At 41.9% G+C, this 18,637-nt stretch overlaps 1 protein-coding gene across 2 annotated transcripts in view; it reads left to right on the top strand.

Annotated features, from left to right (window-relative positions):
• adgra1b (adhesion G protein-coupled receptor A1b) overlaps positions 1–18,637 on the top strand; it is a 181,343-nt gene that overhangs the window by 138,765 nt on the left and 23,941 nt on the right. For both annotated transcript variants that reach the window (XM_030442531.1, XM_030442532.1), the window contains 2 exons: positions 5,856–5,983; positions 12,497–12,620. In XM_030442531.1, coding sequence (XP_030298391.1) covers positions 5,856–5,983; positions 12,497–12,620 — 252 coding nt within the window. The remainder of the gene's footprint in view (positions 1–5,855; positions 5,984–12,496; positions 12,621–18,637) is intronic.

The raw sequence follows: 18,637 nt of genomic DNA, 5'->3' as shown, positions 1-18,637 counted from the left end.
AGGTAGCCGTGCAGTTAGTGGTCCTCTTAGCTGACTCTTCCTGCTGGGTCCCCCCGTCCTCTGCCAGGGTGTTTAAAGCAACTGTGCTAAAGGTGTAAACACCTCTCCAAGTGTGAGCAGAGTCATGTAGCCAATATGACTACTAGCTGTAGCTGATAACTGAGCTAACAAGCCGAACTAACAAGCCAAGCAACAAGTAAAGCGGTCTGTGTCCAAGAGCAAATGTAGATTTTCAAAGCTCACATAGATCAAAACAATGATTGTTAATTGGTCATCTTTGGCTGAATAACACACTGCAAGTATCTGATGACAGTGCCATGTCAGTTTTTCCTAATATTGTTGGTGGTTCCATTTTACAGAATTGACACAGCTAGATTGTTTTTTGAGTTTAAGCTCCACCATCGACAGGTCAGCTTGGACGGTGATGTGAGTCTGTCTTTGTTCTGTTGGATTCCGGGAGCGGTGCGTTCTGCTGTTTGCCGGGCTTTCAGGCTTTTAATAGACTGAACATGTGTTTCAAGTATGTAGCGCATACACAGAGAAAATATTCCCTAAATTAACTGTACTCGACAATGCCAGCATGGTGCTTCAAATGTACCTGGCTCTGGTGTTAATGGACATCTCGCAATGCAATGTTTGACAAAAATGGAGAAGCCGCTAGAAAACTGCAAAGAGTGAAAACAGTGGTCCTTTCTGAAGTGAAAAACAAACTGTAAATCCTTAAAAATGCCATTTCTAAAAGCTGGTAAAAGCACTTAGATGTCCACGAGTGCAGCTGTTGTGCACACAGCATTGATTTCCCTGGTAGTAAATGTTAGTATACTACTTTGTACTAATAAGGCATCGGGGCACACGTATGGTTTTGTGAGTAAACATTTCCAAGATGCGTGGCGTGTTATGGATGTTGTGAAAAAGCAGCTCAGCAGTCAGCTGTGGGCTGCTAAGAAATGGTTAAAGACTCCGGAGGAAAGAGGCTGACATTCTCAGCCAACATGATCAGCCCAGCGATGATGATAATATGTCCCATGAGAACGCTTGACTTCCTCCGTCACACCCAAAACAGTTTAACTACAGCTGATGTCACTCGCCGTGGTCAGCATCACGTTTGACTGCTCAATATGTCCGAGCACGATTTTATTCTTACAAATGCAGTTACTGATTCCCACGGACACGTTCCCTCTCTGACCTTTAGTTAAGCTGATGTTTGTGCGAGGCCATTTGTCATGATCTAAAACTCCTATGAAGTGTTATTTGCTGTTTAAGTACATAAATCAGCTTACTGAGTTAAAAGCTTCATTTCAGCTGGATTTCTTGCTGATGCTTCAGGCCATGACTTTTTTTTTTTTTCAGTACCATCAATTCATTGAGCTGTAATTAACACCAGCTTTCATTGTCCTTCCATGACATCGCTCTGAGGACAAATACAAACTTAATAATTCCCTGTAAATCTTTAGCTGACAAATTATGAGAAGCTGTTTTTGGAATTTTGGAAAATATTTGTCATGTGCTTTCTGCTTAAGGGACCACTCTCTCACTCTCTCTCTTTTTTTCCCCTCCTCTCTATGACATTATTTTTACTGTCTGTGTGGTACTGTGCTCCAAAATGATGGTACATTTTATTGCTCGTTTCTAATTACAGTCCTCTCTCCAGCCAGTTTGGATTTTCTGGCGGAGCTACAAGCTGTAAAGTCGTAAATGTCTGCATTTTTAAAGATCGATGATCACACAGATTTTTCTGCCACTCCTTTTTAAGTTGGCAGGAGTAGTTCTTCCCAGTTAATATGGTTAGTATTACAGCTGCTTAAATCAATACATTTATATTAGCAGTGGATCAAAGGACTACATGTATGTAAAAGGTGCCACTCACAGTGACAAAACCCACCGTGAATTATCACCTGGCTGTGCAGTCCCTCAGCCACACGGTGTGTTTTGGTGTCTTTCAGCTTAATGTTTTGGTTTTCGAGCCCCCAGTGTTACTGTTTTGTAGTTTCAGGACTCTCAACAGCCTTCTTTCCTGAGCATTTAGTGGAGCATTTAGCAGCTAAAGACTCAGACATTTCCCTGTAGGACCTGGTGGAGATTAAAACAGAGCTATAAGGGTGAATATTTGACTCAATTACATCAAGTGGACACACCAAATCAATGCCAATGTCGCCCTGTGTCTGCTGGATGTGTAAATATGATAGATGGTTAGACTTATTACTGATTAGGGCCTCTCTGGGATGGTGTTGGTGCCACTCTGTAGATTATGTCTTTTTTTAATTTCCTGTGGGTTTCATCCAAAAAGCCAACGATATTTGGATTGGAAATGGCACATTTGCAGTTAACATTGAAAATGATGGCAGGTCTATCACTCACACTTCTTAATCATTTTTGAAACGACTGATTGAGAAGGAGACAAAAGCAGGCTATTCATCTTTAACCAGGAAATGTTGATTTTGCCAGCTGATGTTGTTGCAAGCAGATATTGTGAGCTTTAGCTAGCTCCCCAATTAAGATAGCATGAACTCCTCCGAGTTGGCTAAAAATGTCTTAATGGGCTGAGAGTTGCCCATGACTAGGGGGAAAAGGAAAAGCTTTCTGGGGACCTGCTGTAAGGGCGGGGGGCCCATGGAGGCCAGCAATAATCATTCATTCTAAATATAAGCAGTTAGATTAAAATTTTCTTTTGAGCCATTTATTAAAACAACAAATTTAAACTTTTTATGTACTGTTGCTTATGTAGCCTGTTTCATAATAGCAACCCCCAAAATGGCATTAGTCATCATCAAAACAACAACTTTGCACCTGGACACATGAGCTGAGAAATGTACTGATCCAAAGTAAGAACTAGCTAATGGTGGGATGCCAGAAAATAAAGGAGAATATGAATAGGGAGCTGTACGCTCTATATTCTTGGTAGCTAGTTAGCTGGGCATGCTCTCATTTGCAGATTCAATTAGAGAAGATGAACATATAGTATAATACATTCCTTAGCTCTGTAGTGTATATTGTGGATGGATGGATGGATGGGAAACATGTTTTAGTAGTGTTTGATTTCATATCTACAAAGAGAATCTCAGCAACAGTCAATGAAAGATGAATGTCTTGGCATTAGCACATTAGCACATTAGCGTCAGAGCGATGACTGCTCATACCTCTGAAAAAAGCTCAACTCTTTTTTTTGCTCTTTTCCTTTTCCTCCTCAAACACTTGGGTTAGGCTTTATTAGACTGGGTGATGATGGTTGGACTGAGTGTCTGTACTCTCTCCTGTTCTACATCACCCCAGTGGCCTGTCCCGTAAACCTTTTTATTCCATCTCAGGACAGTACTTTACAATTGTGCTTATAAATGCCCCGTTGAAGGTCACGACCCCTCGTGTGCCCTGCAGGCTCATCGGCCTTTTGGATAAACACGGGGCGAGACTACAACACTCGGCTGCTCACCGAGACAATGATGGAGTCAGACAGCATGTGTGCAGATCACTCTCGCAGACATAAACCAGTAGTGAGCTGGCGGGGTTATGGAGATAAGGTGCGCTTTATTTAGCAATGCCAACATGCTGGAGCGTAACCATGGTCGTCACAGAGCAAGAGCAGTCATCTGCATGTAAAATGTGAGTAAAGATTACACAGAAGATCATATTCACATGGCAGCCACTATCCTGACATCATGGTGGGGTGGGGTGGGGAGCTCAAATGACGTACGTCTGTGCTCAAGGTTAAAAGTCCTTTAAATGTAACACTGTAAATTGGATTATAAGCTGGATAGTGACAATCCAGAAGGATCTCTTGCCTTATTTCCAGGTAAACCAACGTATTTGATTACTCATTAGCTTATGTTAGCATATCACCACATCCTAGCTAACATTACCATTTGATTACATCCAGTACTTTTCACTTCAAGGGCTTAATATGTTTTCTAAGATGTACATTGTTTTTTTTTAGAGTTAATTTACGCCTTTTGTTTCATTATAATTTCTTTCTCATTGATCCACCACTGAAAAGACAACCCGTTAGCTTCAGTTGGACAACAGCTAACATTAGCTTTCAGCAACGTCCCAGCTAACTGTTTGACACATGTTACATGACACAATAGGACAGGTTGAAATTGATTATAGAATATCAACACACATCTTGAACACATTTATTTAAGCTTGGAAGTGAAAAGCATAAGATGTAATGAAAAGGTAATGTTAGCTAGGAATGGTTGAATGCTATCGTAAACACTAAACCTTGGCATACAGCACAATGTTACTCCTGATTTTGGACACTTCAGTGTCTTTTCAGTTGCTGATCAATCAGGAAGTGGCTAAACAATTTTTTTTTTCAGATTCCCAATGTTTATAGTACTTGCAACATGAAATACAGCAGTGTAACATTATCCCAGCATTTAAGCTTCCCGCCCTGAGTGTGACAATAGAGGTGTGGCTGACATGTTAGTATGGTGTGTGGCTTGTTTTGTCTTTTATCCTTGGCAGCCGTCAGCATTCAAAAGTAGTTTTCATTCTAAAAAGTTGAATGACTTTTGAACTTCTTGTTGTGTCCATATGCTTTATGGAGTTTCTCAGTTTTTCATTGGTATGACATGTCTTGTTGGGGCAGATCAGGGGCTCTGGATTAATGTGCCATCACGTTCTGCTGCATTGATTCGTCAAGGAAGCCCACGTAGTTTCCTCCTCTGGGCAAACCAGCAGTTGATGTAGCCAAGCCACTTCTGGCGTTCATGCTCAATGGAATATATATTTCCCTGAAATATCAGTCATGTTTCCTTCAACGTCCTCTGCTATTATTAAATAAACCTTTCTATTTACTCTCTGAACGTTTTTGGACACATTTACATGGTCATTAAATGAAATATAGCATCACACTTGTCTTTCACTGGACAACATTGAGAATGATATTATGATGAATTGCTAATAATGCATATGGAAGTCTAAAACATCCTAGTACATCTTTTTTGAAATAAAAAAAAACTACAAATCCTGAGGTTCTGTCTCAGTTCATAGTAAAAAAAGCATTCTGGTAAAATTCTGGTAAATTCATCCATTCTCAGACAGAGCAAATATAAAAATGGGATTTAAAATGAGGCAAACTGGAACTTAAAGTTCTGCTGAATTAAATGATGTATGGCACTTAATACTGACTGCAAGAATAGGGTAGGAAAAAAAGGCTCCCCCCAAATGTATAAAATGTATTAACGTATTTGAGACAATTTAACAGAACTTAAACTTACGGGACAACTATAAATCAAAGTAGTGAAAAACAAGGTTAAGCTGTAGCTGTCAAAATATGTGTTGTAAGATCTGAAGGAGTTTGTCTTGGAGAATAAATTACCAAGCAAATGGACTGTGATGTTGATAAGGGCTTAATGAGCGTCTGTTAACAATGTGTCTTTTAGAGACACTCAAAAGCGACTTTACTGTGTTTCCATTTTTCTTCTTCTCTTTTCGCCTGGCTGCTATCCATTTTTGTTGAGCTTTTTATGTTGGCAGACTAAGGAAGCTTATACCATTGTTGCACTCAGTCGCTCCGGCTAAGAGTGTCAGCTAAATGGCTGAAATGCAAAATGTAAATGCAGGGGGAAAGAATATTCACTTGACAGGGTTGTTATTCTTTTATGCTGATTTGGACAGCGTTCTAACTGAAAGACATTTCCTTGACATTCATTTGTATTTCCCTCGCATATCTCGTCAGCACGGTACACTGTGCCTATGCATATGCAGCGCTCATCGTCTTCATCTTTGGTTGGGTTTTTGGAATAAGCTGTCAGTGTGCAGGCCTCATCCTTGCTCCCTGATTATTTTTATGATACTGTGTTTATGATGACTTTTTGTCTGAGTCCCTATTTTTCTCTCTCCTATTTATGGCTTAGGATCTGAAGAAGGCGCTGCCTTTCCCCCCATACCCTGGGGAGTTTTTGCACCCGGTGGTGTATGCCTGCACGGCGGTCATGTTGCTCTGCCTCTTCGCCTCCATCATCACCTACATAGTGCACCACAGGTAAGGAGAAATTACCACCTTCATTTAAAGTAACAGCCATAAGCTGCATTTCTGCGTCTGGACACACGGGCAGATTCTTATGTAATCGCTTAATTTCTCGCCTTTTTTGCCTTCATGCTTTTACAGTTTGTTTTTGAGGCCTCTGTCACAGATCCTGGCCTGACTGTGGTGTGAGTCAGATGCTTAAGGGTGGCATAAAGCACTGCAGCCTGCCTGACTAAGAGGATCTAAAACACATACACAGATGTGTGCATGTGTGTGTGTTCCAGACAAGAATGTGTGCTCGTAATGGATTTCTAAGTGGTACTCAGGCCACCTTTGTTCCTTTTATTCCACACAGAGATAAGGACAGAGGACGCACCGTGTGGCTCTCGTGGTTTGACACTGTGGCATCTGTCTGCTTCTCTTACGTTCATCTGCAGTGGATGCTGTTATTAAAGCAAGGGAGAGCCCGCCTGCCATATTATTTAGCTCGCAATTCATCATCTGTTGTTCCTGTAGAGCATCAGTCACTTTATCATGTCCCTGGCATTAATGTGATATTATTTTAATAGCTCTCCATCCATTTTAATATAAAGGAGAGATGTCTCAAATGTCTCATTTTCAAAAAATATTGTTTAATTCTAAGAATAACACAATTAAGTGACATTTGTCGGACAGATTTTTTTTCTTGTCCTGACTGTGATTTAAGCGGAAAATGTACGAAACCGTGAACATGCTGCTGCATTTGCAGCTCGCATCCATCTGTGTCACCTGGGACGGAGACTGGGTGCGTCCTCCTGCAGTCAGACAGTGATGACAGCATCTGGGGCTCCAAACAGCAGCATCACTTACTGTCATCCAGCACTGTAGTATTGACTGAAGAAAAGATTGAAAACTGCAATACAGGCAGGAGCAATTTTTAAAAAATTGCAAGAGATTTTTTGTGCTTGAAGTGAAATGTAAACAAACACCGCTGGATGTTCTGCTCTTCTGTGCAGAATGAGTGGCCTGCAAATCAAGCTGTAGGTCATTCTTTATGTTTTATTCAATATGAGTGGAGCTCAGTGCAAAAAAAACAACACCAAAAAAAGGCTGATTCACAGGGTTTGAAGGCGTATTGACAGGATTGTGGTAAAATCCCTCAATCTGGGGGCGTATTTTAAATGAAATGGTTGTTACTGCACTGCATTTATGATACATTTAAAATACAAGTATCCCTCAAAAAATTCTTTGCTACCTTGCTTCCTCCTTTCTGTAATGAAACATTAAAGGTGGAAGCAAGGTAGCACAGTTGTGAGTGTTGATTTTGTGGATGAATAAAAGGCCTGTTTTTACAAGTACTCTTGAAGGTTCGTTTAACATAGATAAGAAATAACTCAGGAAGAGCCACGGAGGACAGCGGTGCATGGAGATGCAGCAGCTGGTAGCTCCTCACCATGTGTTTATGTATATTTGTACATATATAAATGTATATATGTTCTGTAATTTGAGTGGCATTAAGGAGCTTACAAACTTTCGTTTCGATGTGCAACCCTATGTTGTGTAGTGATTAGGTCCGTCAATCGATTCAAATAGCTAATAATGATTAATCGCATGATTGTCCATATTTAACTCGCAATTCATCAGAAATTAAATCACACATTTTTAATCTGTTCTAAATGTGCCTTAAAGGGATATTTTCAAGTTGAGTGACATTGGTCTTAACAAATATGCTCGCTTTATGCAAATGTATGATTATTATTATTGCAACAATCCAAGTCACTAACAAATAAGGTACCTCAAAGGTACTGCATGCTGAATTTTAGCAAAATTCCTTAGTAACTAACACAATGTAGAGTCCAACTGTACTCCTGTAACAGTTACTGTAACTAAACGATGTTAATCGGCCTGCAAGCTGCAGCCACCCATTTAGCTATCACTGTTGAAAGTTTGTTGCATGGCGAGTTGTTCAGGCGACTCTATCGAAAAACTCTACAGCGTGGTCTGCCTTTTGTGAGGGGGAGGAGGGCTCTCTGCATCAGCTGTGTGCTCATTGACAGTAAATGCAAATAGCTTTGTTCTTGTTGAGAGAACCATCTGGCAGGGCTTTGAATCTGAACTTACCATTCAAAATACTATTTTCTTTATCATTTCTGCTCAAGGAGAAGCAGATATGGGGGCTATTTCCGCTACAAGGGTCATAACATAAATGTTAACACGGGTAAAGCATAACTTCTCCTGTAACCAGGATACTTGTGCTTAGGCACTCATTCATCACAAAATGCTTTTCAGAGCAAAAAGACATTAACTCCAGTCCAAACTAGAGCAAGAACAAGCCCATATTTAAGACATGAAGCTGGAGCTTTTGTCTGTCACACACAAGGGAGGGTTAGAGGCGTTTTCATTCAACTGTGCTCAAATTAACAAACTCCAACACTTCCTCGTCCTCCACACCTCCCTCCAGGCACTCCCCAGCTCTAAAACACATCTCTGTTTAGTAACACTCAACTTGTGTAGTATCACTCCAGCTGACTGACAGTATCCAAGCCGTGAAGCGCCAGGACTGCGTGTTAAATGGGTTGAATGCGAGGGGGAGGCCGTTCCGGGATAGACGCAGTAGATTGTGGATGTTTGAATTTTGTCACTTTCGCACTTCAGCTCACTAACACATACAAAGGCATAAATATACGCATACAGTATGTGCTGTTGGCTTTCTCTGCCAGCAAGATAAGCCAAGAGAGAATCTGTGATTATGGGTGCAATGCTGATGCATGATGTATAAGCCTAGTAAAGAAGATAGTGGTGGGTATCACGTCTGGAAGGCAAAATCCTTTGAACTCAGTCGGTGCAATTTGCGTCAAAAGTATTTCCCGGAGTCATCAACTCAATCAAAATGGGACGCACTGACGTCATGCTCATAGTGATGGAATCAGACAAACTTAGTCCTTCCACTGGTCATCTTCAAGGTTAATCATCCATAAATCCATCTGGGATATAATTGAGTTATATGATTTATCAGCTTTAGTGGAGCCATAATGACAAAAAGTTGTTTAGAAGTAAACAATTTGGAAGAAAAAAATTATGATACCTAAAGCTGCTCCTCTAGCTCTACAGAGGTTTGCAGCGCCTTTCTGCTCGTTGTTTTGGTTTTGCAAACTGCAATTTTCCTTTTTGGGTTCAGTCTGTCTCATTAGCAACATTTACAGCCGCAGCAGGCAGGCTCATACTAAACCTGTTTGCTACCTGCTGAACCACTAATGACTTTATGTAAAGATGGACAACATGGCAACTCCCCAAAAGTGAAGCCAAAACATCTTGATCACCCCCTGGTGACAGACTGCTGCAGTAAAGGCCCTGTCCTTGTGGGCAGACAATTATAGGTTTCTTTCATTTAAGGTTGTTCAGAGCAAGCTGATATATGTTCAAGTGTTCATTTATCTTCCAAGTTTGATTTTAAGAAGTTATTTGATCCAATGAAAAGGAGTTGTAATGTCATGATTAACAGCTGCGTGGTTTGGGCTGTCCAATCACTGCTGTGCAGACTCTCCAAATGACATCTTGAGAACAAGATGGGAATGCTGTTTCCGGGACATTTTCAATCAATCACCCATCTTTAAATCCAGTCCATGCACAGGACCAAACATCACACAGACAATGTTAGCAGCTTGCTAGCGAACATACTGGAGCAATTAGCGGCTAATGAGCCATTTCAGACGGGAGCTGGTCAAGAGTAAACGAGAGCCAGACTTACATTGGTCAAGTAGGCAGAAACATGACTGCAAATGAATTCAACACAAGTTATAGCTTGTTATTGTTGTGTTTGGAGCTTGTTACTGTCCTAAAGTGGCCAAATAAACCGTTTGTGTGTGTGTTTTGTGTGATGTATTATGAAAGACCACAGTTCATTGCACTGAACATAAATTACACTATATTATTTTATATGTGACTTACCATGTTGCTACACATATACTGCCAGGAATATATGTTTTTTTATGTCGTGTTATTGATTTCAACCATATTTAACATGGTGCCACTGTCAGATTTCTGCCTTTTCGCCGTCATAATTAGCATGAAACTGCTTCCGTTTCTCCATTTAACGGAGCTGCAACCTGTGGTTTATGGAACTTATCAGCATGTTTGGAGCGTGTCTTCCACCAATGACATGGCTTGCCTGAAACTACCTATTGTATAATGTGTCATATTATACTGTCCATAGCTTTATTGCCCCTTACATCTGGCTCGGCAGTGGGTACAGGGTGAGAGAGCAGATGCAGTGAGAGGACAGTTTTATCCCCCCCGCACGCTTGGGGAGATGGGGATGTGGAGGGTTGTCAGGTTAATGTACTTGACCCAATGAAAGCCCAAAGCAGAGCCTATGAAAACCCCCTTCCAGGGAGGCCAGGAGCCGGCCTGATTTATGGCCCCTTTGCTGGATGGAGTTCAGTACTGGGACGGCGGCAGAGGCATCGACAGCAGCAGCTTTAACTCTCCCTCCCCTCGCACTGAGCAGTGGAGCCCGGCCCCAGACACGCCTCATAGCTCACTGCTGAGCCACTGCTTCATCTACAGTTGGCTCACGTGCAGCCGGGGCTCCGCTCCTCCATTTTGGGGAGTGGAGATTTCCAGCACAGGGTTATATAATTTCTAATGGTGACAGTGACTGTATTGATAAAACAGAGGGGAGCTGACACGGGAGAGCAATTAAAAGAATTGATGGTGTGTTAATTCACACAGTACTACAAACATGTTAGTATTGTCTGACCTATTTAGCCTTTTTTCTCCAACAGCTGGATGGAGGTGGTAATGTGGGTTAAGTGCCCTGCCCAAGGCTCTGTAACCCCCCCTGGCTGATAGCATATTTTACAAAGTGGATATGAGTGTGTAGTGTTACAATGTGAAAACTTCAATAGGCCCAGCCAACTGGAAGCAATCTCTTTTTATTTCATCATCAAACCAGCTGAGTGATTCCTATTTGTGTGCATATACCCCTGGATGTACTGTAAAGCGGGAGAGAGAGAGAGAGAGCTGTGTAGGAAGGTTGTACACTGAAGAACACACTTCACTTCAAGAATCTCTGAATAGCCCTTCGCCTCAGGTCCAACGCTGTTAAATTACACAGCGTGGTATCAGTTTTGTCACCTGAGCATTTAAATTATTTGTAGCCTGTTTAATGCTACAGCGTCACTCATTATTCACGTGCCGGGTTTGACCTTTTGAAAAAGGTGCACATCTTAAAAACTGCATCTTTGAATTTGTATCACTATGTTTTTCTTCGTCTGAAGATTTTTAAACAACATCCCTGTAAGCGCTATTCGTTTGAACGTTCAATCAAAATGAACTAGAAAGCAGTCCGCCTGCGTCACTGACTCCTGCATCTGGCAGTGATCTTCTTTGAAAGTTTGTGTTGTCTTAGCTTTTTTTTTTTTTCAAAAAGGACGTCTCAGGAGGAAAAAAGACGTTTGTTTCTTGTAGAGTAGCCTTGTCCATACAGATACAAAAATGAAAGACATGATGTTTATATTGTAGCGACTCATTGAGGACATGTAGGCAAACCTCCCAGCATGCACCAGGGCCACATCGGTATAAGTCCGGGGGTATACATTTTATTTCTCGTCTTGTATTTTTTTACATGCGCTATTTCCTACGATGTTTCAACTGTTCCACTATTTCGTTGCTGCAATGTACTTATTCAAGGGTTATTCCACCAATTGTACACGTCAAAGTGTGTTTACAGCTCTTGGAGAGCACTGTTGCTGTGTGGAAAAGAGTAGTAGGATGATTTTATCAGAGCATGCAATGTGGCTCCAGAGGCCGTATGTTATGATAAGATCATATCGCATCATGCATTCTTCCTGGCCCCTTAGTGACATCACTGGAGGAAATGTATCCAGCCACAGAGGGCTCTATACCGCTCTATACCACTTTCAGAAATGCAGTAGTAACCCTCATCTGTAAACACACTTTGATGTGTAAACTTGGCAGAGTTTCCCTTTAAGTGTGAATGTGGTGTTAAACCGTGAGTGTTTTCATACAGTTGCTGTGGAGATACAACATGGTACCGTCTGTGTGTAAACTTCTCACAGTTTCAACCTCTGCTTAATGTTTTACCTGAACAGGAATAAAATATGCGTTGCTTATTGACTCAACTTGAAATTATTCAGTGTAAATCATTACTTACCTTTTAAAAATCGAGCCAAGGTTAAAATGTTTTCATTGTACTAAAAAAAAAAAAAATATATATTCTTTTATTCAGTGCATGTACTGGCAGTGGGGTATGTAATGGCTTGTTTGCACTCCTCAAATTCTATGCGCAGCGTTCCCCGGGCTCTCCAGTGGCTGTTAATCTATATGGCAGTGGCAAGGTAAAAGAAAAGGGCAATTTATGCAGACCTTGTAAAAAGACTGGCCTAAATCATACTTGAAGTGAGTGATGTGCAGTGTACCTTGAACACCGAATATCAATGAGATTTTACTCCATGATGAATCACAAGAACACTGAGGGGTATGGTATGGACCTGCTAATTTGTTTGATTCTCTGTCTTTTTTTGGCAGCGCAATCCGCATCAGTCGGAAGGGATGGCATATGCTCCTCAACTTCTGCTTCCACACGGCTCTGACCTTTGCTGTGTTTGCCGGCGGCATCAATCAAATCAAATACCCCATCATCTGTCAAGCAGTAAGTGCATTCCCTTTTCATTCATTCCACTCTCAGAGCTTTTTCGGAAAATTGATTGTGAATGTCTGTGCGGGTGTTGGCAATCAGGGCCCAGAAGTGGAATATGTGGACATGAGCAAACCCAGCGTTATGGGTCTGTCGTGCTTCAGGTCACTCTTTTAGTTTTGTGTTGACACAATAAGCCCTGATGATAAAGGCTCTCTCTCCTTCTATTGTTTGTCTATCTATGCTTTCTTTGGAATAGCCCAAATTGGATGTCTTTTTTTTGGGGGGGGGGGGGGGGGGGGGGGGGGGGTGGACTTCTATGCATGTGTTTTGTATGTGCTTTTCTTTGGAAGTTTAACCTTGCAGTGACATTATCACAGGTGAAAGTGTGTAGCTTGGTTATACACATCTCAGCAAATGCTTGAGGGATGTCCGTGACATTAATGGTCCCCAGAAGGATAACTCTTTGGTGATACAATTAAATTTCCCTTCTGACCACCAGCATGTCACAGTTTTCCCTCATCTCGTAAAATATCTTACGTCTACTCAGAACACGTTCAGTAATGACTTTGATAATGACACTCTACATTATAAACATCACAGATTGTAGTTTCAGATCTCACTGTTGAAGTCTTCGCCCTAAACCATGGCTACAATTATGGATTACACCCTTTTATATGCGGCATGGTTCCGTGGATGTCTATTTGTTGCTTGGTTATACATTTTCTAACAACTACTGGATTCCCATTACATTCACGGTCCCCAGAGGAGGAATTTTGGTGATCATGTCATATTTCCTCTTGGACCACCAGCATGCCAACACTTTAACTTATCTTGTAAAATATGTCACATCTACTGAAAGGATTTGGTGCAGATATTCATGGTTCTCAGAGGAAGTACCGTAACGACTTTTACATACTTTTCACCTACTGACTTTTCCTCTAGGGCAGCCATGATGTGGACATTTGTGACTCAAAGTAATTGAACAGTCATTAGATGGATACAATTTGGTACACACGTTCATGTCCCCCTCAGGAATTTTCTTAAAGGAGTCATCACCCGGAAATCGCAATTTCTCTCGTTAAATCATGCATATTAGTGTTGGACCTCTGTTGAAACTTGCCTGAAAAGCTGGAGTTGGAAAGTGGCTTATTTTTTTCGCTTTGGCTCTTTTTCTGAACAGGAATAGCGCACAGTAGTGCGCGTTCCTAAAGCACGAGATTTTGACTCTGCTCCTGTGGTGACGTTACCACAGGAGGCTACTTGCATATGCATCGGCTCACAGCCGTCCTCAGCCAGAGTGAGCACGCCAAATCTGCTTATTTCTCTGTCATTTTCAAGCCATACATCGTCACCGCCAGCATTAAAACTCAGGTCTTACTTGTAAAACACGAGTGTGAAAAGTAAGACGGAAAAAAAAAGAATTTACCATTCAGAGACGTCCTGCTGTAAATGTGTCTCTTCCACCGTCTCTGCCTCTTCACTCTCCCGTTCGGTTTCCGACTCTGGCTCGTACATAAATGCCTGAATTCCGTAAGGTTCGTCATTTAGTGTGTGCGCCATGACAGGGGGCTGTTTATGTTTTGGAGTCCGTGTGTGCATGCAGGCTCGCCCCCCATTCCGGCTCTGTCCTTCCTGCGGCCAATCAACGTGCGCCTCATTACATATTGATACAATGCTCCGGACCGGTCAAAACCTCGCGCATAATCTCGCGTGAGAAACTCGCAGTATGAAAAAGTGTCAGAACAAGCTCTATGTTTGATTTTTTTATTTTTATTTTTTTCTAATAAGTTTTAATAATTGATCCAAAGCGATCCAAGAGGGACTGCATATGTAAAAAAACAGGTGATGACTCCTTTAAGTATGTTTTTCTTTTTTCCCAACACTTTGATTTTAGTCAAAGCCATTTTAGCAAACCAAGTTAGTGAACATGGTAATCAGTACACCTGCTTAACATCAGCGTATTTTCACTGTTGCTGTGCATGCTCACAATGAATAGTCACTAAATACTGACTCATATAACTGATTTCTCTGCCTGTTTGTTTTACTGCATCTCATTTGGTTCAAGATAAGCTTTATTTTTACCTCCATAAAGCCTCATCTCTCTGTATACACTAAGACTATCTATGTGGGGACAGCCTGTAAAGGATGTCTTTAGCCGTTTTGTGCATAATGAGAAATGCCCTACCTTAAGTTTGCAAAATGGAACCAGACAAAGGGGGAAAAAATGGTTCTCTGAAGTCGCACTGGATCGTCAGGAGTTTTTCTGCCACAGGACACCATGATGGATGTAGGGATGCTCGCCCCATCTTGTGATGCAGCAGTGTGTCCCTGCAGTTGGACATTCTGACCCTTTTGCAATCAGTGTGTGGTCACACGGGTGATGCCTCCATGTCTGCAGCCAACAGTTATAAATGAGTGAGCGAGACTTGAGGAGGGACGTGGAGATTTGGGTTGTGTCAGGATGGGTTTTGGAAACAGGTCAGAGAAATGCTTTCTTGCTTGCTGGCATCTTGGCTATTTTTAGGTTATGATACAGCAAGAATGTTGGTGGAGGAAAGTATATTAAATTACATCGTGTATAGTAAATTTTGAATGTATATACCATTTTAAAGGAACTAGGAAAACAATGAAATTCTTGTTGTTTTGTCCACGGTGTTAACTGAGTGTATTTCTGAAGGAAACAACTAAACCAGCGACAGGTAACAGATGGCAGATACGTTTGAGGAAGTTGGACTTCGTGTTGAGATAGGGGTCAGTGTCAAAAAGAGAAAAAGTGAGAATCAAAATGTAATTTGTTCCTTTTTTTCTACTTTTTCCCATGGTTGTAAAGCCATATGGTCCCGGTGGATTTCCCTTCCAGCTGATTGATAGTTGGACCTGTCCAGTTGTGAGCATGAAACATGAGCTGAAGGAGAGCATCCTCTACTGTCAGCTCACCTCAGCGGGGAGGCATTTACTGTATGTACCTGCAAAGAGATTGATGTGCACTGATTTTTCTACTTTTCCCTCACAGTTGGAACTGCCTTCCCTCACTCCCTTTCTCCTATCAGCGGGCCTTGTTCGCTCCCTTTGTTGTTAGCTGTAGCACGTTAGGGACCCAGCTTCCTCTTCTGCTGTCACGAGCGCTTTAGGTGGCCCCACGCTCCACGGTTCAGGCTCAGTGACAACGAAGTCTGCATGAAGTCACCACTCGTGTCACAGCTGTCAAGTGTTCCTCCACAACTGTAACTGACATGAAACAGCTGGCATTGTCACAAAATGCAGCTTTCCTCCCTCACCTGCACCCTGCTGTTTAACATCACATTTATAACTCAACCACATTGTAACAATTAAGCTCTTCACTCTGAGAGTCATCTTCAGGATGGAGTGCACTATTAATACTCTTCATAATTGTAAGATCAAACCATACCAACACCAATATGCAGTGTTGGTATTTTATTGATGTAAATCATTATGGTATCTGAAGGAGGCATACCTTGTTAAGGGTTAATAAGTTGAAGTTGAAGCTTGACCAATAATGTCTTTTATCAACTTTAACAATCAGCTTAGGCTGTATGTCGGGCAATAGGTGAAAAAAGGTTGCAAAAGATATCTTTTAAATATGTCATGTTAACATAATGTGCACACCAGAGACAACAAGAATATATAAAATGTATACTACCATTGTATACATATGTATGGTGTTCATGTTAATTACGCGGTAATGAAAAATAATAGAATAGAGTAAGTGGGATCCCTGCGCTTGTTTCTCTCGACGAGACAGTCTCACCGAGGGGTGATAGGGAGACAATGACAAATGGAAGCAGTGTTTTCATTGCTTTTGTGGCGATCTCTGGATATTCCACCTTGATTTTGAATCCATAACGCTGGCAGATTTGCAGTTGACTGGAACATATTTATAAGGCCATCGTCATTTGCAATCTCCAGCAGTTGTCCACTCCCCGTCCCCACAGCTCCAGTTTGGCATTGAATGCAGCCACTTTATCAAACGACTTGAAGACAGTTGTCCTTCTCCCTATATGTAGCTTTCTTTTTCAGTTGTTGGCTCTTCTGTCTCATCATTGGGCCTTTTACCTTTTTTCTTTGCAGACATTTAGTAAGCTTAAGTGCTTAATCTTGGGGGTATAATGTGACTGAAACAGTTACATGTCAAGCACGTCAAGAGGAACAGATGGATATTATTAAAAGAAAATCTGTTTTTGCAAATAAAACATCTTGGTCAATAGAACAGAAAATAAATAAATGATTATTTTTTTCTGTGCAGCCTGGCACCAAACGATGCCCAGTGGTTGGGGACCACTGCTCAAAGGTACCAAAATTTGGCACTGATTGATATAACTTGAATCATTATTCAGTCAGTACCCTTAAAAGTAACCCCTACAAGCAACCCTTACTGCTCTACTGCCTCTTTGGCCAATAATAAGACATATACAGCTTCTTCAAGTGTCCAGAAGCCCTGAGATCCCAAAAAGATTCAAAAGTTGTCTGAAGTTGGTGCACAAGTTCTACTGTGCATGATGACAGGTGTAAACTTTTCAAATCAATTCAGGACCTCTGGGCAACCGGGAGACTTAGATCACGGCCGACCTGCTACATGGAGCCAATGTTTTTTCATGGTTGATTTTTTCTACTCCAAAGAATAGAATAAAGTCAAAGATCCAGTTTAAAGGACTTTTAACAACCTGGCAAACTCAAGGTCAATCTTTTAAAATTTGTATCACTGCGATCTGTCAATCATTAATACATGATTCATTAAAAATGAATAAAACCAGTAGCTAAAAACTATAACCCCTTCACACAATGCGCCTTATTAGGCTTCTAAATGTTAGTCAGTGTCAGTGCAGGTGTTGTTGCTGAGCCATGTAGCTTTCTCTTGCTCTTTCACTTTAGCATTCATTCATTTATCTAATTTTATTTTGGATGCTTCTCGCTGCTCCTCCTTTACCCAATCACTGCTAACAGGACGACTCTCTGCAGATTTGGGCAGGAGCCCAGATTGTCTGCTGTTCCACAGGGATCGAGACAGGCCCCACCAGACACGATTTGAGATAATTACAGGACTGCTTGAGAAGTTGTGCAGCGGCACGGCGCACACATGCACACATTTAAATGCACACATTCGCACACACGGTGCCTGCTGAGTTCTCTGTACTCCCCCCCAATCATCCCACCAGTCCTCTATACACACACACACACACACACACACACACACACACACACCCTCCCTCCTCCCAGGGGGGCACATAAGTACATGCTCTCCCTCCGACAGAAGGAACTTCAAGGAGCTCTGAAACTAGCTTTGGCAGTTCTCGCAACACTTCAAGCATGCACTCCCCACCCAGCCCTCCGCCCCTCGCCCTCCTCCTCCCTCGCCATCTCCACCTGCATCCTACACTCGCTCTCCCCCTCTCTATCTGTATGCCACTCTTCAGTCTTGCACCGCCTCCCCGCCCACTGTGGCACTGTCGCTATGCAGCATCCGATGTCTTTACGGCCTCAAAGTCAAAGTCATCTCTGATCTCTATTTCTATCTTTTTTCTTCCAGCGAGGCTTCGCTTTGTCATTGATTCGAGCAACACCCCGGCTGTCACACCACATCGTCTGTTCGCCCGTATTAAGCAGCCCCACAACATACAGCAAGGCCCTTTTTTTTTTTCCGCTCTGCCTTACCTCACCTCACCTTTGGCCATCAGAACGTGGATCTGTGTTGATTGTTCAGCGAGTGTGACCAGCGTTAAATAACCTATTAATTTAGCAAAGAACCTGTCTCAGGATGTGACCTAGATCTGAGGTTACAGCCAACTGTCAGCTTAAAGATGCTTTACAGAGGATTTTCTCATTAGTGTGCCACTGTGAAATTAGTTGTGACGGCAAACGCTGGCAAAAATGGAAAAAAAGAAAAAAGGCTCTAGACATTACAGTATCTGCAGTGATTGGCTTTGTGCTCGCAATGGGTCCAATTTGAGTGTTCCTGAGCTCATTTCCCCACATGTAAAAGGCTTCCGGTAGACTGGTTACTTATGCATCAA

This window comes from Sparus aurata, chromosome 15 (genome assembly GCF_900880675.1).
Source record: "Sparus aurata chromosome 15, fSpaAur1.1, whole genome shotgun sequence".
Taxonomy (NCBI): Eukaryota; Metazoa; Chordata; class Actinopteri; order Spariformes; family Sparidae; genus Sparus; species Sparus aurata.
This window is presented reverse-complemented; position numbering and strand designations above follow the sequence as displayed.